Source organism: Sus scrofa, chromosome 15 (assembly GCF_054392235.1).
Source record: "Sus scrofa isolate SSC_HxYL_T2T_F1_AM1 chromosome 15, Sscrofa_HxYL_maternal_Yorkshire_Landrace_v2.0, whole genome shotgun sequence".
In the NCBI taxonomy this organism is placed as follows: Eukaryota; Metazoa; Chordata; class Mammalia; order Artiodactyla; family Suidae; genus Sus; species Sus scrofa.
The window spans coordinates 107,511,243-107,532,915 of record NC_139397.1 but is presented as its reverse complement, the minus strand read 5'-3'; the positions used below and the strand labels follow the sequence as shown (position 1 = coordinate 107,532,915).

Sequence of the window (21,673 nt, the reverse complement as noted above, 5' to 3'; positions counted from 1 at the left end):
GAAGTTATGAAGCCTCCTCGGAAAGTACTTCTTGAAGAGGAAAACCAAAATCGAATACAGAACTCAGGAATAGAGAAGAAATGGTAAATGGGGTGTTGGTGATTTGAATCCATTTCAATACACAATTAAGATTAAACAACTGGGGAATTATTGTTTCAGAACAAAATGTATATGTTGCAAATCCTGGCAAGTAAAAGTGAAAGGAGCAGCAGAAACTGAGGAGTGAAGCACACTAGAGGTAGGAAATGAAAGTAGGCTATCCACCCCATCATTCACATGTACACACTGTCAAAAACCGAAATGCTCTGTTAAGGAAAAACAGAAGGATGCCAAACACTTAATGACTTTCATAATTGTCTTCCTTTAACCCAAGAGCAATCTTTGAGGAACTAATATTACTTTTGGCACAGATATACGTATCTGAAATTTAGTAACTCCTTAGACTGACTTCAGTTTCATTTTTTCTTCTGCTAAATTCAAGTAAAGTTCAGTGCTTCTTATTACAAAATAGCATGCATGTTAAAATTTCCTTCTTATAAAGTTAATTCTTTGCATCTATTCATTCCCAGCCTCAATCTCCTTAATTATTTAATTACTTATACCTTTAATGTTATAATTCCACTGTTTAATGGGGGATATTAATATTCCCAATTTCATTGGGCATTTGTGAAGATAAAAGGATATAATAGCTGGAAAATGCTTAGAAAGTTATTGGTATAGGGTTGTTTATACATTGTTGAATGCTATTTTTTACCTATTTATCTATTTATGCATAGACTTATGTTAATCAAAAATAATACTGGGTTATATCTGCCTGCTAGGATTTTGAGCAGTGTGTTGATGTCTATACTTCCGTGCTTTTCTGTATGGCTTAAATCTTAATAATGAGCACATACTATTGCCGGGGCCAGCTCAGCAGGATGGGGCTGAAGAACGGGTGCTGTGGAACTTAGGGAAAAATAGTTAACATAAAACAAGACACAGAGACATTTATCTTAAGTAAAGGTGGGAGCCAGGGACTCAAGGTCTCAGGGACCAAGAGCCCTGCCTCAAGAAACCACACTGCTTTTATTGTGAGATTAAGTGAGGGGTGGCTATGGGTGGATGATACAGGGTTTGTTTAGAAAGCCACTTAGGTGGTAAAGGGTTAAGCTCTTACTCTGACCTCTAGGCACATAACAGTTCTTAAGCTTAAGTCATTTATGCCTTTAGGTCTTTGCTCTTAAGGTTAAGCCATTTACCAGCACTGCTATGACTGTTTTTCCAAGAAGGAAGATGGGATAAAGTAAGACAAGAAGATGGGATAAAGTAAAGAAGGACAAGATGGAGTTTTCAAGGAAACATGTCTTGCAACATACTATGTTTACAAAAAAACAAGGTTATTATTCTTAGAAAATAATACAGTGCAGATCTATAGTGTGAACAATTGCCTCTTCTATGCTTTGTCCTGTGTTCTCTTTGAGATGATATCTTTTCTCAGCTATGGTTGCATAAATTACATCAGATCTTTAGCTCCCTGATGGCCTTTCTTTTTACTGCTTTGCTATCACGACTATACAAGTCACAGAGAAAGGAAGTGCTCTGATATTCTCTGATGTACAGACTGACATTTGACTCTACCTTTACTTTCTTGAATATGATTTTTAAAGGTTCAGAAAAAGAAAGTACTTAGTTTCAGTAGGAACTAAAAAGAGAAGATGATAAACACTTTCTTGGAAACAGAAGAAATATGCACACAATAGGAGACCATTCTTAAATGTAAAAATATGCATAACTGCTCTGGAGATGAAGTTTCCCATAGTTCATAAAATTAGAAGAAGGGCAAAAATGACTTTAGTTTGATTTAAAATAGGTGTATTTATGTACGTATTTCTTAAGGGATGAAAGATTTTTTTCCTCCAAATGTCTCTTAAAATGTAAGGACAGGGGAGCTGGCATCTTGGTTTGTAATCTGAAGGGATTCTGTCTCTGAAATGAACAGACTACTTTCCTTATCTCACACCACTCAAATTCAACAACAAAAAGAAAACTCTGGAGGCAACTTTCTTGTACCTACAGTTTTCTAATCAATATTTGAAATGCAACCATATATCCAATGATAATGCTGATTAGATGTTTAAATCTAAATGATTTTAAAAACCCTGGTATTTCCTGCTGTATTCCTGCTCTCACAACAACCCCTTCATCTTCATTTCCATTTTTCATTTCTATTGGCTCCTTTGTTCAAAAAACACTCACCTCTTTGCTAATCTTCTTATATTTAGCATATGTTTGTTTTAGTTACTCAACAAAACCACTACTGAAATGATTTTGATGGAAACATTATTTTTTTTTTTACCTTTTTCAAACACTTTTCCTCCCAAACTACGATATTTCCTGTCTTTTCTGCTCAGATCCCTAAGCTTCATATTTCAGGATTCAGAATGCTACTTCTTGACCCTTTTGAGATCAAATCAGACTTTTCATTTTTTATACTCTTCGGCTCTGAACAAGCTTTCTTGTCATCTCATGTATTGCCACATATAACTATGTAGAAATATGAGATAAATAATAAATATATCCAACATTCAGAAAAATCCTAATTTATGATCAGGTACTCTCAAGTTGAAGAGGCATTTAAAGATAGATTACACCAAAGGCAATTTTATCCAGGGGTGATATTAACAGAGATATTATTATGCAAAGCAGAGTAATGGAAATAAAATACTTTACAAAAGCCAAGACTCTGTGGCCTCTCTGTTAGGGAGGCATGTATAGACTTTAATCTGCTAGGCTCATATCTTTGCCAAACTCCTGGCTGACTTTAAATGATGTTCAAGGGATCAATTATGGACAGGGCTCCACAGAGGAACCAATCTCACATATGACATATACAAAAGGCAGATACACACAGTCTATTTTTTCTCTGGTTTCATTCATGTGCCTGCTAAGTAGGTTATCTCTTTAAAATTGGGAATAATATATTACAATGGAAAGAAAAAATGAATGTTGAAGAGGAGACGATTTCTAGACCTAATTTTGCTATCCTGTTATACAAGCTTTTAGCAAATCACTTAGCCTTTCTAGGCTTCGATTTACTTTATCAAGAAAATGATGGCACTGGAATAAATGATTCCCGAAGTCCTTTTCAAGACTAAATGTCTTGAACCTGTAGCACATGTGTTGTCTTTTTAAAGACACTGAAACCCACAATGAAATGTAAGGAATAATTAACATGGAGTCTTTAGTTTTTATTCAGTAAATTTTTTTTTTCCTATTCAGCAACTTCTAACAGCCACATTACACTTTTTTTAGAACTTTCTCATATAGAGTAATAGTTTCCAATGATGATGAACTTCAACATTACATTTAATAACTATTAAATGTTAGCTCAATTTTTCTGGTGATCATTTCACAATATTCACAAATATGGAATGTTTATGTTATACACTTGAAACCAAAATGGTTTGTATATACAACAAAAAATAATACTAAATAAATAAAAATTTAAAATAAATAACTATTCTAGTTAATTCAGAAAACTTGGGGGAGGAAACAAAGTATTCTTTTTAAAATAAGCATATGATCTTTAAAAATTAAATTAATTTTATAAATTCATCTTAAGAATTGAGAAGTAGGTAATGTTCAGTCTTTAGTTTCATTTCTCTTTTTACATTTATTCTTATATTTTATAAGCACATACCAACCATAAAGTCATAATTCAACAAACTTCCAGTTATTACTATATTCTTATTTGTTTTCACATTGTCTAGGTATGAAAAACACTTATAACTTCCCACTCTAAAGAAAGCAATGGAAAGATAACATTATAGCATTCTAATTTCCTTTTAAGTATGTGTCAGCACTGCTGTGACACATAAAGAAAGGGACATTTACATATGGTTACAGATGCAGAATTACTATCAATAAATATAACAGTATATATCACTTTTAATTGAAGGGAATGACATTTAATGTTCAACAGATATGCTTATAAAATGTTTACATGTTAAGAATGAAAATAAGTTGTACATATTAGCTTTATTGAGGACCAATTTTAAAATCTAAGAAAACTTTTTATAAAGGTGCTACATAAAATTGATTTTAAAAATATATATATATTTTTTAATTTTATGGTGCACTTGAGGCACACGGAAGTTCCTGGGCTGGGTATTGAATAACTACCTCAGTTGTGGCAACACCGGATCCTTTTAACCCACTGCACCAGGTCAGGGATCAAACTCAAACATTTGCAGTGACCCAAGCCAGATTGTTTACCCACTGTGCCACAACAGGAACTCTACAATTGATTTTTTGAAGTAGTTCTTACACTTTGAAATTAACTAAAAACTGATTTTTGAACAAACAAAATGAATTACATGGAATGTAGTTGAGCAACTCATATTCTTCATATTTTTTACATTCCTCCAGGTATCCATCCACAACCAGCAAAACTGGCAAATGCTTATGTTTCCTGCTATTACAAAACTGCATTAAGAATCTTATGAATTTTGGAGTTCCCGTCGTGGCGCAGTGGTTAACGAATCCGACTAGGAACCATGAGGTTGAGGGTTCGGTCCCTGCCCTTGCTCAGTGGGTTAACGATGCGGCGTTGCTGTGAGCTGTGGTGTAGGTTGCAGACACGGCTCGGATCCCGCGTTGCTGTGGCTCTGGCGTAGGCCGGTGGCTACAGCTCCGATTCAACCCCTAGCCTGGGAACCTCCATATGCTGCGGGAGCGGCCCAAGAAATAGCAACAACAACAACAACAACAACAACAAAAAAGACAAAAGACAAAAAAAAAAAAAAAAGAAAAAAAGAATCTTATGAATTTGGAGTTCCTGTCATGGCTCAGTGGTTAACGAATCCAACTAGGAACCATGAGATTGCGGGTTCAATCCCTGACCCCGCTCAGCAGGTTAAGGATCCCGCGTTGCCATGAGCTGTGGTATACGTCACTGACACGGCTCGGATCCCGCATTGCTGTGGTTCTGGCATAGGCTGGTGGCTACAGCTCCGATTAGACCCCTAGTCTGGAACTTCCATATGCCACGGGTGCGGCCCTAGAAAAGACAAAGAAGAAAAAAAGAAAAGAATCTTATGAATTTGGAATTCTGAACTATTTTGGATGTTTTAGCAATGCATCTCATTGATTATAAGAATGTATCTTTTGGAGTTCTCTTGTGGTACAGTGGGTTAATGATCCAGCATTGTCATTGCAGCAGCTTGGGTCACTGCTATGGGGCAGGTTTAATCCCGGGCCCAGGAACTTCCACATGCCATGGGATATGGCAAAAAAAAAAAAAAAGAAAAAAAGAAAAGAAAGAAAGAAGGATGTAGCTTTTTCCCAACCTTTAAAGGTTTCACAAGGTTCAATTTGAACATGAATGTTTTCTTTCCCAATTTCCTTTCTTTTTTCTTTTGACCTGACTATAGACATCATTTATGTCTCATGTCAAATTTTCTTCTATTAAGTCATAAAATAATATTAACTTTCCATTGTAGGGTAATTTATCATATATTCATCAAAACTAATTTTGAGACGCTTTGGTAAAATGCTTTAGTTCTATTAATACCTTCCTTTACCATCATTCATTAGGCCACATAATGTTGTAACAGTCTCTCTTTATTTACTTCTTACTAATCAAACTGCATAACAGTTTTAAAAGGTTTATGTAGACTTCCTTATACTTCTGCATTTAATTTTAAGACCAAGATGATCTTTACATTAACATCTTGCTCTGGAACACAGTTGTTGAAAACTGAAAGTAATAGGAAAGTATGATTACAGAGGTATTTTTCTTTAATAATCAAAGCTGCCTTTTGTGTATTAACCCACAAGGTAATTAGCATTTCCTGCCATCCTTGCAGGAAAAGCCATTCCTTCCCCAATTGAAACTCTCAGACTAGCCACAACAGATACTCTGGCTGATTTCACCGTTTCTGAGGTAAATTAAAAAAAAAAAAGATATGGTATCTGACTTGTATTCTAGGAACTTGGTTCTCTGTTCTCAGATAACAATGCAAAGGCTAAATTATTTCAAGAGATAACAATAACCAGTCCAGCTCTAGAGCTGACAGCACACATTTTGTAACAAAGACATAACAAGCTTTTGATATATAAAACACTAATCTAAGGGTTTTCTCAAAATACATTAACTCGTTTAAACCTCCTAATAATCCAATAAGGTAGGTACGATTATTAATTTCATTTAACAAATGAGACTACTAAGGGACAGAAAAGTTACGTAATTCAGATATTATTTGGGGGAGCTGAAATTTGAACCCAGATAATTTGACTGAGAAGTGGCTGATCCAATCACTGTAGCAACTATGAGGCTATTAAATTCTAAAAGCATCAGTGCAGATGTTGGCATGCATCTGAACACACTACATTTCTAGATTCTAATTTTCCTCCATTAATGACTATTGCATAAGTTTAGCTGGAAATTTCAAATGTAAGTGGCTAAGATGTGGATTTCAACTATCTAAGGGTTAGAACTCAAGTTCTAACCACTGTCATATCTGAGATTGCATCTGGTTTTTGTTTTGTTTTTGTTCTCTGTTGTTTTTTCAAAGCCAAATAAGAGCTTACAGGCTATAAATGTTGTTGAAAAAGATTAGGTTGTAAAGATTGAGAAAGCTGGTTTGAAACCACAAACTCACTGAATAAAGACCATCTTGAGGGTCACCGCTCAGTCAAACCTTCTCTGATTTATCAACCACATCTAGTGGGAAAAAACATGTATTTTCATATATGAAACTCTGATACTTCTAGAAATTACTGAAATATGACAATCTTTCTTTTTAAACCTCTTTAACTTTCATAGTTTATTGGTGGTCATCATCTACTTAGTTTTCTTCCAAAATTTATTTAATGTGCCTGCTCTCTCTTCCTAGAGAAGTCAGAAGTTTTTACGGTCAAGGTCTATGTTCCTATTTGTTTGAAACACAGTAAACAGAAAATCAAGGAACACTGACTCTCTTTACTGCCACATGGTGCCAAATAATGTAGTAATCTCTTTAGAATTGAATTCTTATATACTTTAACAAAGCTAGATGTTTCATAAAAAGATAAATACATCATGTTTGGGGGGGCAGTTATACATTTTAGAACAAAACAATAAATAAATGTGTTTTTTATAAATTACATGACAGTTCTTCATCTGGGAAATGACTTTCTCATACCAACATAATAATAAGTTCATTAAATTGTTCCAATATTTCATCTTTATATAGAAAAGACAGTTTAGTCATCTCATCAAAAGTTTGGAGAAATGGAAAATACTACATTCTTCCTTAAGGGTGATCAAAAATTATTTCTAAATCTATGCTTTAATGTTCTAATTATAGAAGCAATAGAAAGCTAATACACAATCCACCTATAGAGCCCTTCAGCACTATCATCAAAACATACCTGGATGCCTACCACTTTCCTTCTTCAGCTCCTATTCAGCTTCAAGCCACAATCACTCTCCTTGCCTGGACCCCTGTACTAGACTCCTGACGTGTACTCATTTTTGCCTCACAGCTGATTCTTGGTAAACTTGTCTTACTTCTTGTCATTCTTTCTATCAAAACTCTGTAAATGGGGAGTTCTCAAATTTTACAATGGTCTATATCGAGGAGGGGGAGCTTACCTCTCTACCCCTCTTGAGTTCTTGTGGCTGGACTAATAATAAAATTAATGCAGGACAGATTAACAGGAGAAAAAACAAATTTTAATTCATGTACAACAAGGTCTCAGAAAAACAGCACATAAGAAGTGGCCAAAACAGGAAGCTTTTATATTTTCATACTGTTAAGACAAAGAAACAATAAATTTGTGAGGAATTGACAAGCCAAAGAAACTTGGGTTGCTCAAACAGTGAAGAATCTAAATAGAATATGGGCTTGAGGTAGTAAATTAAAGAACTAACAAGGTTTGTTTATGTCAGCTTCTAGTCCAAATCCCCTGTCTCTGGCAATAAGGGTGTCCTATTTCCAGGTGTAGGGAATGCACCTTTCATAAGAGAGATTTATTTCTTGCTTTTAGAAAGATAGAAAAGAAGGTTAGCATGTTCCTCTTGTGTTGGCAATTCCTTAAGTAATTTTAATTCAAAATTATCAATATGCCATTGCGACATATTTTGAGGTGCCCTACCCTGAGCCACCTGTGAGGTACTATGTGACACCCCTGCCCCATCAGGGGCATCACTACAAGGTACATAGGAAAACTGTAGACTTCCCAATTAGCTAGTACTAATGCTGTGACTGCTCATTAAAACAACAACAAAAAATGAACCCTACATAGAAAATGCTTTCAAAACCAACTACTATTTTATATCTACATATGATCTGAAATAAGTACACTATGAATATTAAATGCGAATTTTTGAAATAGAATGTTTTATAAAATGAAAGAATATGGAAATAAAATATGCTCCTAAAAAAGAAACTAAAGAAATTAGAATATGAAAACAAAAAATTAATTACTTTAAAACTGAAAAAAGGGTAAAGGTTATTACATATTTCCCCAGGAAGAATTGTAATTCTTTTTTTTTTTTTTTTTTTTTTTTTGTCTTTTTGCCATTTTCTTGGGCCGCTCTTGCGGCATATGGAGGCTCCCAGGATAGGGGTTGAATCGGAGCTGTAGCCACTGGCCTACGCCAGAGCCACAGCAATGCAGGATCCGAGCCGCGTCTAAGACCTACACCACAGCTCATGGCAACACCGGATCGTTAACCCACTGAGCAAGGGCAGGGACCGAACCCACAACCTCATGGTTCCTAGTCGGATTCGTTAACCACTGAGCCATGACAGGAACTCCAAGAATTGTAATTCTTAAACAGCTCTGTTAAATTTATCAGATTAATTTGTAACCAGTGGATGCCAACAGTGAATAAAGTGATGGCAATTTTTTAATGGTATGATCATTTTCCCTTTTAGATAGAACAAAAATAGATATTTTTGTTTTCTACCATATACAAGTAAGTTCTCTGTTGCATCCATTCTTTCAACTTTATTTTCTACTACATGTTTATCTACTATCCCATATAAACTTAAAACCACACACTGGATAGCTGAAGTTTAATGTCGTCTTATCTCTCTTGATCCAAATCAACTTTCAGATGACTATAGATTTATCTTCCCCAAATCCTATTTGATTAGTTCAGTACACAAATTGCTTCTCTTGTCATTCAAAGCCTTCCCAATTTATCTTAGTCCATCATTAATACTTGCGATGGTCAATGTCACATGTCAGCTTCACCAGGGTACACTATGCAGTTAATCAATCAAATACTCATCTAGATGTTGTCACAAAGTTATTCTGTAGATATGATTAACATCTATAATCAGTTGACTTTACGAAAAGGAGCTTATTCTGCGGAGCTTATTCTGCGTAATCTGTCTAGTCTTGATACAATCACTTTAAAGGCTTTAACAGAACTGAGACAGACCTGCTATGTTCCTGAAGAAGAAATTCTACCTGCAGTCAGTGCCTGCCCAAGAGATTGAGCCTGCCCTTCCTGATGATCTGCCATATGGATTTCACACTTGCCAGGACAGGACCCCTAATTGTGTAACCCATTCCTTGAAATAAACGTGAGTGTGTATGTGTGTACATTCTACTAGTTCTGTTTCTTAGGTGGAACATTGACTGATAAAGTACTTTACCATCATTAGCATTTTATGCCCAACCCAACTCTTCCCATTTTCAGTTTGTGCCTTAGACCCGACAGAGCTCCTCCTCTTCCAGATTCCTCAGCTTAAAATAGTCAATCCACTCTTGTTTTGACTCTCAGAAACCCTATCTCACTCCCAGTTTCATAAAACAGGAGTGACTCACCATTCTCTCATAGTTTTCTATTAAGTGCCACTTGAATGGCAAAGAATAAGATCTGCCTTTTATGTTAGTTATTTGTGTAAGATATTTCCTTATGATAAAAAGTTCCATAAGATTATACAACCCGTGTGTCTGAAGCCCCACCAATGTTCAATTAAGTGTTAGCAGTAGTGCCTTAGACATAACAGTCATTTAATGAATCAATAATCAAGTGTTATTATATACATAAAAGAAGCAAATCTTTGAAGTCAGATAGACTTCAGTTTTTTAGTCTGGCTCTGCATTACTTGTTTTAGTCTGGCTCTGCATTACTTGTTTTGTGACAATAGGCAAAGTAATCTTTCAGCTTTAGTTTTCTCTTATGTAAAGTGGTAATAACATTAATAATCACTGTACTGGTTCATGGAAATATTAAATCATATAGAAACATACCAGCACAGTTCCTTGCATACCCTGGGCTCAATGAAATTTAACTATTTTGTAGTTACTTTGGAAATGTTATTATGCATTAATTCATCAAACACATATCTAGTGAATATCTACGGTGAGATAGGCACTTGGTAAGTCCAGTGAAAAATAAAAAGATAAATTAATAATTGCTAACATTTATGAGTGGTTATTTTATTCCAGATACTATCCTAACACATCGTGTAACATCTTTATGTTTATAACAACTCTAATGATAAATTACTATCACCCCTATTTGCAAATAACCATAGACACAGAAAGGTTAAATAATTTGCCCCGAAACACACAGCTATTAAGTATTGGAGTCAGGATGTAACCCAAGGCAATCTAGTTCTAGAGTCTGTATTTTTTTCCTGTTGTTCCAAGATACTTCCTGTGGACATGAATTTGGCTTTCAAGTGGTATAGGTATTCTAATAAGAGGTAGAGAAATTTTTCAAGAATAACAACTAAACAATCAATTTTAAAAGTGCCACAAAGAAAGGAATTCAGAAAAAAAAAAAGTGTCCTTCAAATATTTTTAACACTTCTTGGTACACGTGATATCACTCAGAAAGTCACATGAGAATGAAGGAAACCAACCTGCTCTTCCATATTTGACTGACTCCTGTCTGGAAGATGTGCCTTCTACTTTGTGTGGGATGTCTTACAGTTGTTATGGACCTGTGAATTAGCAAGGGCAACTTTTCCATGTAGACAAGCAGATCTCCATTGTCACATTAACCCAAAGATTTAAAGATAGTCCTAATTACAATATAATTTTTCAACCCTTTATAAACCAGTATTTCAAAATGAGGCACTTCAATCATTTTCACTTATGGATATAATTCTATGTCGACTGATTAGATTTTAAAAAATGAAGTATGTGCTTTAAAATAATTGTGGTTTTCTAGATAATTTTTTTTCTATGAAGATGTCATAGAGCTAATATGAGGAATATCTGGAAAGATGGATAATATTAACTCATCTTTTCTCATTCAGTTAAGTAAACTTTTAAGGGCAAAAACTAAATCATGGCAATCAATCTTCATGGTAAGTTTACAGGGAAACTTATAAGCATTGTAGTGGTTTCAAGTATGTTAGTTTCACACAGAAAACATTTTTTAGCATTTTCTTTGTTGCAAAGTCAGTAAGAAGACAAATAGTTGCTGCACTCTAAAAAGCTCACTACTGAGCAACCCTCTGGAAGGACTTCTAGATGGTTTTTTAAATGCTACTTCCTGCTGATTCAGACTCAGACCAGCACTGTAGAGGTTCTTTATTAAACACTATTGATTCTTAGTTCAATAAATCTTTAGAAAAAGTTTCCTGAAATAATATCTCATAAGTAATCTCCTTACATCTCAGTGTAGAGTATACCAGTCCACTGCTCTCTTATAAAAATAAGTTTATCAGAGTTCCCACTGGGGCACAAAAGTATCAGCTGTGTCTCTGGAGCACTGGGACACAGGTTCAATTCTTAGCCTGGCACAGTGGGTTAAGGATCCAGTGTTGCCACAGCTGGGGCATGGTTGCCGAGGCTTGGATCTGATCCCTGGCTGGGGAACTCCATATGCCTTGAGGCAGCTGAAAAAGAAAATAAACAAATAAGTAAATAATTTTTATCATTTTCTATTTTTCCCCATGCCATTTCTGAAAGTCAGTTGCTTAAGTCTAGCCCACTCTCTTATTCTTATTCCCAAACCCATTTCCTTAATTCACTTCTGTCTCTCCCAAATTTAAACAGATTTTTCTAAAATCTATTTCAAGTTTTGTGATCATTAATTATAAAATAATACCTTTCTTTAAAGACTCCTTTTTTTTTTTTTTTTTTTTAGGGCCACACCTGCAGCATATGGAGGTTCCCAGGCTAGAGGTCAAAATTGGAGTTACAGCTGCTGGCCTAGCCATGGCAACAGTAACGCAGGATCTGAGCCACATCTGTGACCTACACCACAGCTCGAGGCAACAGTGGACCCTTAACTCACCAGGTGAGGCCAGGGATAGAACCTGTGTCCTCATGGATGCCAGTCAGATTCATTTCTGCTGAGCCATGATGGGCACTCCTAAAGACTCTTGTAAATTGCATTCATTGATTTGTCTACTTTTCCAATAACAGCAATGAATCAAATCTTTGAAGACACAGAGCTTTGAAGACATAGAACTGTTTCCATTTTCTACTAAAATGCAGCAATCTGAACAAAAGATTCATTAAAAAAGCATCTTTTTCTGCATTTTCTTAACAGTTTTTGTCTCCTTTTTTGGGTGATAATTACATTCACTAAAACTGTAGCTCATTTCCACATTTGTATTTACATTCGTCTGTGTAATGCAACATGAAGTATTTTTAAAGGAAACTAATTTGTTGATTGTTTTATTTCCTATAGGCCATGATACTGAAAATCATAGCTAAAATCATTGGAAGAAAATACATGCATGACTTAAACAGAAATGATAAAGGACAGTGTTTTTCAATAAAGAATACTTCTTTGGAAAAAAATATCTTCTCGTATTATATACTACAAAATTATTTTATTCATGAAACATTTTTTCAGGGACCATATACCAAGCAATTCCAATGCATGAGCGATCTTTCTAAGATCAGCCACAAATCAGCAATAATATTATAACAAAATAAAATTCGGTGATATCAGATGAATTTTTTTACCTTTGCATTATAGGGAATGTAATGTTTTGATAAAGCTTCAGGTGTATGCATCCATGTTTTGTCTGCAATGAAGAATACACAGTGTCAAATTGAATCACAGGTTCTAAGGGTGTCATTCATGCATTAGCATTTGTAAGGAGTCTGATATGAGTGGAAGCATTTCTCATTCTGAGATTCTTTTGCCAAATAGACAAAGCATAACTAGTCAGATATAAGAACAATGTAACCAGAAAGCATTACAGGAATTTTTCCTTGATATAAAAGTCTTTTCCTTTTAAAAGTTTTCAAATAATAAAACAACTCTTAATTTTTAAAGAATATTAAAAAGTAACATCAGTTAGGCCATAAGTAATTATATCAATTAAGTAAATGATTAATGTGTTATCTTTCTTCTTTTACATTATACTTTCATGAATTACAGGTTATTAGTCTTATAACCCGCTCTTTAGTTATGATTATTACTACTCCTCAGCATCAAGATTTTTTTTGGTCGTACCTACAGCATGTGGAAGTTCCTGGTCCAGGGAACAAACCCATGCCATTGCTGCAGCCTGTGCCACAGATGCAACAGCACCGGATCCTTAACCTACTGTGCCGCAAGGGAACTTCCCTTCATGTCATTTTAATGTATACTTTGGCAAAAGAAAAAAAATGATAGGACAAAACTCTATGTTAACTCATACAGATGTGTCTGACCTTGAAGAGAGGGTACAAATAGTGGTCCTTAGACCCACAGAAGATATTAGATAATGGAACTGGTGCAGAAATAGGAACACTGACACTCTAGAATGTGTTCCTTTTCTTGAAATTAAACTGTAATCACTAATTCAATAGTGAACATTCACATGAAAGGAAATGCCAACATTTCAAAATATCAGTCAGATGTCAAACCACTCTGACTACTGGGTCAGTAAATCTAGGTGTTCAAAACGTATTTAGATTAAGAGCTCATCTAGAAAGACGCAGTAAACACCATTATTCTTGTCACCAGAGCTTAAGAGAGTGAAAGTGCCTTTTCTGACTATATTAAGTTTAAAACTGGAGTTCCCGTCATGGCTCAGTGGTTAACGAATCTAACTAGGAACCATGAGGTTTCGGGTTCAATCCCTGACCTTCCTCAGTGGGTTAAGGACCCAGCATTGCTGTGAGCTGTGTTGTGGGTCACAGACACGGCTTGGATCCCACATTGCAGTGGGTCTGGTGCAGGCCGGTGGCTAGAGCTCCAATTAGACCCCTAACCTGGGAATCTCCACATGCTGCGGTAGTGGCATAGAAAAAAAGTCAAAAAGACAAAAAAATAAAATAAATAAATAAATAAATAAATTAATTAATTAATTAATTAATTAAATTTAAAACTAAATATTGTTGGATTAATGGATATATTTGAGTAAAATTTTCATAAAAAGGAAATAATATTTAAATGTTATTGAATTTTAAGTGCTTTGCACTATGGTTATAGCTACTCATCAGTACGTCAACTGATAAGCTGAAGAACCTAAAGTGTAATTAGTTTAATTATTTAATCACATCTATTCACATGCTATATTTTACGCTTTTTTGACTAAATGATTCATTTTGATGTAATACAGACTATAGGATTTTTAAAAATCAAAAAGAAAGCTAACATAGAGAAAGAAGCTATAAAACAAATACATTCATTAAGGTTTAATCTATGATTATGAAGCTAAGTAATTTTTACAGAGCTCTTCAAAATAGTCCCAAATGATGCAATTCTAGTACATTTGGTCTTTTTTCAGAACCTATGAGCAACTCTAATAACCATTAAAGCATTTACAATTAAAATCAGTGAAGTATCTGGCCAATTCCATCAAAGAATACCAGGCAAATTACTAATTGAGAGATTTAATAAAAAGAGAAAAAAAATTATATTTAGGTTTAACGTAACTATCTCTTTTCCTTAGGTTTCTGAGGCACAGGATGAAGCAACTTTTAGTAAGTTTACACATGATAACCAAGTAAATTGGATATCTATAAATAAGAGATAAGTTTTTAATGATAGAAGAGCGTCTTGCTTTGTTTAGAGTACAGTACAGTGTATGATGATGCTAGTTATTGGAAAGATGAGTTATATATCCTCTAGGGCTACAATTATAGTTCTCAATGGCCAAATTATATAAACTCCCTCATAAAATTTCAGTTTTGCATCTCAAATTAAAATTCAACTAAAGAGTGCGATTGGTTGAACCTAGGAGCACAGACTCCAAGAATTTTTCTTTTAACAGCTGTACTACATGAGAGTCCAAAGTGACTGGTGGACTTAAAGCAGAACTTCTGGTATCAAGTTCTAACTGAACTGGAGTAAAATGTTGATCAATAATTTCCTGATAAAGACATATAATCACTTGACAGAAATAATAAGAGACGTCAAAAGAAAAAAGAGAACGCAGCAAAGCAGGAAATAGCAGGTGCTTCTGCTTCTTGATTCTCTAAATCATTCTAATTTTCCTCATGGTTCTAGTCCCACTGCCTTCAAGTGAAACAAATATTTAACTGCTAGTTACTCATCTCACTATCCAGCTCTTGGCATAGTAATTAAAAAACACTCCAAATCCCCTTCAAATAAATAGTAAATTAGAAATGTAAAGTTTCTACTTTAAAACCATGGGAAAAGGAATTGTAAGGAAAAAAAAGAGGGAGGATCTAGAAGAGTTTTTAAAAAACAAGATAGTGTGATTAAAAAAATCACAAAAATCTGGGAAGCAAGCTAGAGACTACAGCAAATGTCATTTTGCTTTCCTTTTACTCAGAAAAAATAAGTAAAATAATAAATTCCTAGTTTCCCAGGGTTGAAAAGTGCCTAAAAGTTCTTCACTTTACCTAAATCCCTACTGAATACATTGATCCTCTGTACCACATCCAAATGTTTGAACACTTCTCTTTTCAGTAACAAAAAAAGTTAGTACTTTGAATAATGCCATTATATTTTAGTACAACTTTGTTGGAAATTTTTCCCTACATTTAATCAATGACCTTATAATTTACACCTATTTTCCCTTTGTTAAACTTAGCCCCATAACTAAATAACCGCATTCGAACATTCAAAGGTCTTCAAACATTGCAAGGAAAAACACCAAGAGTTCTCAGCTATGCTTCCTATTACATGGCTGAAAGTCCTGAAGTCATCCTTTATAACCAGGCATGTTGTAATGTATCAATTAATCCTTTAAAGCAAGAACACACTGTGCCTGATGGCATGGAGTAGTACAGACAATCTATTTCTTGGTTCAAGAAGGTTCATTATTCATCTATTAGAAAATGAACTAGAACCCTTGATAATCACACTGAGGACTTTTATTTTTCAGCCATGCTTTTACCTGCACAGAAATTGGGTGCATCTTCCCAATAATAACAATATATAAACAGTATAGAAGCATTAGAGTTTTTAGACCCATGTTTGGCAATTTACAGTATCTTATTCAGTTTGTCGTATGGAATATGACCAAACTGGTCATTTCCTCCCCACATACCTACCACATCAGCCATCTCTTCCTACTTTCAATTACCTAAGAACTTGAGCAGCATTGTCTAAGTATTCTCTCCCAGGTCACTGAGAGCATGTTAAACAGGAGACAGCCTGGTGCCCATCACTAGAGAACTCTTTCCAGGATGACAAGGATACATTATTTTAACTTCACTGAACTATAGAAAACTATCAAATTTTCCTATCTTTCCTATGAGTATATCATGAAATATATTATCAAATGTCACGTTTTCCTGCCCTTTAAAAAAAAAAAAAAAACAGCTAATGGAAAAAATAAAAATCACTTTATAAAAAAATAACAGTTAATGGAAAAATAAAAGTCATTTTATTAAAAAAAAACAGCTGTGTCCATTCCTGTACTGATAACTATGGTATATTTAAATTTATTTTAAACTCCTACAGTAAAATTAATAACAAATTTACTTTGGCCTCATTGCTATCAATTCACCTAATATTAATCCTCACACATTATTCAATAAAAGTGAAATATACACATATGAGTGGATTTAAATCACTGTAACCTATGTAAACCCAGGAAATTTAGTATTATGGTTATGAAAAGTGAAGTTAGGACTAACTTCCTAAGTCAAATCACTTTATTTTTTGTAATTTCACACCACAGAATCATATAGCCAGATAACATATTATCATAAATGTTTTCTGAACTAAATACACTAAACAATCCTACACCTTCATTGGGATGATAACCAAAAAAGATTAATTAGCAATATTTACAGGTTTGGGTTACTCTACTCTAACTTCATTCTGGAGCCACATAGTTTGATAATAGGAAAAACTGATGTTCAACATCTCTGCTCCGTTTTAACAGTAATATTGAATTGACTCCCAGGTGCTTCAAATGGGCACACTTACCTTTCTTCCGGCTAAAAGCACGGTTCATGATGAGGATCAGCCAAATAGATGTTCAGTTCAATCACACTCTATATCCTATAAAAATAAGAAAATAGTGAAGCATAAATAAAGGAATGTTGACCAAATGCCTTTTAATCATGAAGTCTTTTTAAATTTTTTAAACATTTACAAATAGTATTCTGAAATGTCCTCGAGGACACTGGATAAGAATAAACAAAAGTACTAAATATTATGAGTGGCATAGCCGATAAGAACAACATAGCAGGGAGTTTCTGCTGTGGCTCAGGGGTAACCAACTCAATTGGGATCCATGAGGATTCGGGTTCGATCACTGGCCTTGCTTAGTGAGTTAAGGATCTGGCATTGCTGTGAGCTGTGGTGTGGGTTGCAGATGCAGCTCAGATCTGGCATTGCTATGGCTGTGGCATAGGCTGGCAGCTATAGCACTGATTCGACACCTAGCCTGAGAAATTCGATATACCTGCTGCAAATGTAGCCCTAAAAAACAGGCAAAAAAACCACAGTATATCAAATGAGTATACTGAATATATCAAATCCCTCCAGTTCCTTAATTTTCTTTTCTTTTTTCTTTTTTTCATATTCTGCATCTATCACGAATTATTTTTACCTGCAAATTTAGGAAGAAATTAGATTAATTTTTCCCCGATCTTGTTGGTAAGAAGTGTGGTAAAGTTTTGGGTTATCATTAACAGCAGTGGTGGAAAAACAGAAGTCTTTTGATTATGAAAAGTGGAGGTCATGCCCCCCTCAGGCTAAGCTTGATTCTGTACCAAGGCAATGCATGGTACACCTCCTTTTCCCTTAAACCAAGGAAGGAGGCTTGATGATCTCTGAATCACCTTCAAGATCATTTATCCCTAGTCTTGAAGAATAGTGCACATTCAAGCCAAATAGCTCTATGATCTTGTCCTATAGGAGCTAAGAAATCCAATAGCTTTTCTTCATTTCATCCCATCTGCAACTCCTTCAGTTGAAACTGGCAGTGTTTCTGCCAGAAGAGCTGATTAGGTCTGTGGTTCACATGGATACTAATCTCCTCAAAGGGCTGGTTGGCTGGGCTCTTGGTGTTCTCTGCTACATGGATCAGATTATTTCTGCTTAACAAATTCATTTCCTTCTGGCATTTTAGCATAATCACTTAGGAGAAACAAAGCCATTCCTTCAATATTTGGCTTAGAAATCCCCTCAGCTTAATATCCAATTTCATTGATGCCAAGCTCTACCCTCCACAAAACACTGGAATACAAATACAATTCGGCTGAATTTTTGGTGACTCTATAACAAGGATCCCCTTTTTTCCCTTGTTCAGAAACATGTTCTACTTTTCTAAAACCATATCAGAATGGTCTTTACCATTTATATTTCTACTGACATTCTGTTTACTGTTACCTATGTATTCTCTAAGAAGATGGAGGCTTTCTCTCTAGCTCTCCTCTTTTTCCTTTACCCCATCTTCCTGCTTGAAAAACAGTCGCAGTGCTGGTAAATGACTTAAGCTTAAGAACAAAGACCTAAAGGCATAAGTTATTCATAGGGTCAGCTGAATGTGGACATAATGCATTGGTCTGGGCATGCAGGACCTGTGCAGATTGGCACGCCGCTTGCACAGCATGATAAGAATAAGAGAATAAGAGAAAGAGGAACCTCATGGCCCCAAGTGGTTTATGAGTGGTCATTAGCAGAATATGCATTAGCAAAGAGAACCAAGGTGCAAACCTGGCGTGGTCGCTGCAGATAGGCATGCCATTTGCAGCACAGTGATGATTCTCTAGATGCTATGCATAGATAGCTAAGGCCAAGCTTCCTCAAATGCTAATGATTGTTAAATGCCTAAAGGTCACAATAAAAACTTAAACATCTACCAGCTATGTGACTTTTAAAATAATAAAAGAACTTTTAAAGTAATAAAAAAAACCTGTATCCTGTATCTATAGCCCCCTCTTCACTTGACTTCATCCTAAAGAGCATAGTAAAAGCAGCATGGTTTCTTGAGGCAGAACTCTTGGTCCCTGAGACCTTGAGTCCCCTGGTTCCCACCTTTAATTAAAGTAAATGTCTCTGTGTCTTGTTTTATGTTAATTTTTTCCTTAAGTTTCACAGCACCCGTTCTTCAGCCCTCATCTGCTGAGTTGGTCTCAGCACTACACCACAGCTCATATGGCAATGCCAGATCCTTAACACACTGAGCCACGACAGAAACTCCATATGTCATGTATGTTAACACTATAACATATATATAATACAGTGCATTACACCAAGTCAGTATTTAATATACTTATACTTGTTTAAAGTATTAATGTTTTCATGCACTATACAGTTGAGATGATAAGTTATATATTTTTATCAATTTAACATGTTAATAAATTAAGAAATTAAGTTCTACATAAACATATTTTACTTCCATTTACAATATAACATAAATCTTTCCTTTAGGATAAACTTTTCATAAACATTGTTTCAGTGGCTGTATACACATGGACACATAATTTCCTTATCATTAAAAAATTGTTATTTTTAAATTTCAGCAAATATACAGAAATAATTCACATAAAATTACCTTTAATAGCATCCCAGAGTGAAGATCATAAGGTCTGAAGTATTACTATTTAGGTTTTCTTTTTCTTTTTTTTTTTTAATTAAACACAAAGGGATTATAACAATTCAGCAAGGCCATCAGTTATGTATGACAACACTCATTTAACTTTATACTCCCCAGGATTGAATACCGAATACTATGTGTCTCTAGGTATACTTGTGTGTGCTATATTTTTATAACCCTGTTTTTAAAATATAAAAGTCTTCAGGATTAATAGTGTTATATGGTATGAGAACTTACACTGATTTCCCCAATGTATATAATACAAGAGGCACTTATCATTCAATGAATAGCTCAAACCTTCCTCAGAAATTTATCTTTTTTTTTTTTTTTTTTTTTTTGGTCTTTTTAAGGCTGCACCTGTGGCAAATGGAGGGTCCCAGGCTAGGGGTCCAATCGGAGCTATCACAGCTGGCCTACACCAGAGCCACAGCAATGCGGGATCCAAGCTGCATCTGCGACCTACACCACAGCTCAAGGCAATGCCAGATCCTTAACCCACTGAGAGAGGCCAGGGATCAAACCCACGTCTTCATGGATGTTAACCGGGTTCATTAACCACTGAGCCGCGACGGGAGCTCTATTCTTTTATTTTCTTTTTTTTTTTAGAAATTTATGGAGTTCCCATCATGGCCCAGTGGAAATGAATCCAACTAGGAACCATGAGATTGTGGGTTTGATCCCTGGCCTTACTCAGCGGATTAAGGATCCGGCATTGCCATGAGCAGTGGTGTAGGTCACAGACGCAGCTCGGATCCCGCATTGCTGCGGCTGTGGTATAGGCCGGCAGCTGTAGCTCTGATTGGACCCCTAGCCTAGGAACCTCCACATGCCACAAGTGCAGCCCTAAAAAAAAAAAAAAAAAAAAAAATTTATGTTACCAACTTTCCATATATTACATTCAGTTATACAGACACTTTGATTCTGAACAAGAGAAAGTAACAGAGGCTATATTTATCTTAACCATCTGAAACACCTAAAAATGAGACAAAAATGTATAAAACAAAGACCATTAAGACATTAGACATCAGGCAACAATGGACAGTGATTACAAATAAGGTAAGCCCTATGATTTCCCTAGCTTAATGCATGGAGAAAGTTTCCAGGCACTCGTCCAGGGAGGTGGAATTCAGTCCAATCTAAGCAATCTCCTTGAATTTTGGAAGTATGGCTGATAATGTGGTGAAGTGAAGATGCCTATTTTGTAATCCAGAGCACTGGAGAGGAGTTAGCTTCACAGAGAGCCCTAAACATACCTGCAGAAAATCCTTCTTACAAGTGAGTCTAATACTGACAACTACCCAAAACTGAGGAAAGAGCCCCCTCAAAGTTTAGAAAGAACAGTGTCTGTAGCTCACTAAAGAGCAAACAGCAAGGAAGGAAAATTCTGAATTTACAGAACTTCAACTAGATTACTAAGAAGAGTTTCTCCTTATCAGCAGGAAAAAATTAAGGCTAGACTAAATGTTGCTTTAGCCCTACCTAATAACTTTTAAAAACAAGACCCAAAAGAATTAAACTATTTCCAAGTAACTTCACTATATCTCAAACTATGCTTCAAAAGATTTTAAGGACTGTAAAAATAATTAGCATCCAACAAGGTAAAGTGCACAATATCTTGCACCCAATGTGTGCAAAGAAGCAGAAAAATACAATCCACAATGAGAAAAATTAATCAAAACTGATCCACGAGTGACAAGCGACATGGGAAACAGCAGTGGTTGGCAAGAACATTCAGACAGGTTCCCTACACTCAAGAACCC

At 35.2% G+C, this 21,673-nt stretch overlaps 2 protein-coding genes across 51 annotated transcripts in view; both read right to left on the bottom strand.

Annotated features, from left to right (window-relative positions):
• GULP1 (GULP PTB domain containing engulfment adaptor 1) overlaps window positions 1–21,673 on the bottom strand; it is a 263,558-nt gene that overhangs the window by 80,178 nt on the left and 161,707 nt on the right. For 37 of the 50 annotated variants that reach the window (XM_021075367.2, XM_084999167.1, XM_084999162.1 and 34 more), the window contains 2 exons: window positions 17,294–17,368; window positions 12,919–12,980 (listed from right to left, as the gene is read on the bottom strand). In XM_021075367.2, the coding sequence (XP_020931026.1) occupies window positions 12,919–12,980; window positions 17,294–17,321 (90 nt within the window). In that variant the 5' untranslated portion in view covers window positions 17,322–17,368. Of the gene's footprint in view, window positions 1–10,853; window positions 11,838–12,918; window positions 12,981–17,293; window positions 17,369–21,673 lie in introns of all 50 variants that reach the window. The other 13 variants (XM_084999181.1, XM_084999185.1, XM_084999184.1 and 10 more) reach the window with 2 other exon arrangements.
• COL3A1 (collagen type III alpha 1 chain) overlaps window positions 1–21,673 on the bottom strand; it is a 528,757-nt gene that overhangs the window by 423,672 nt on the left and 83,412 nt on the right. The gene's annotated exons all lie outside the window — the stretch shown is intronic.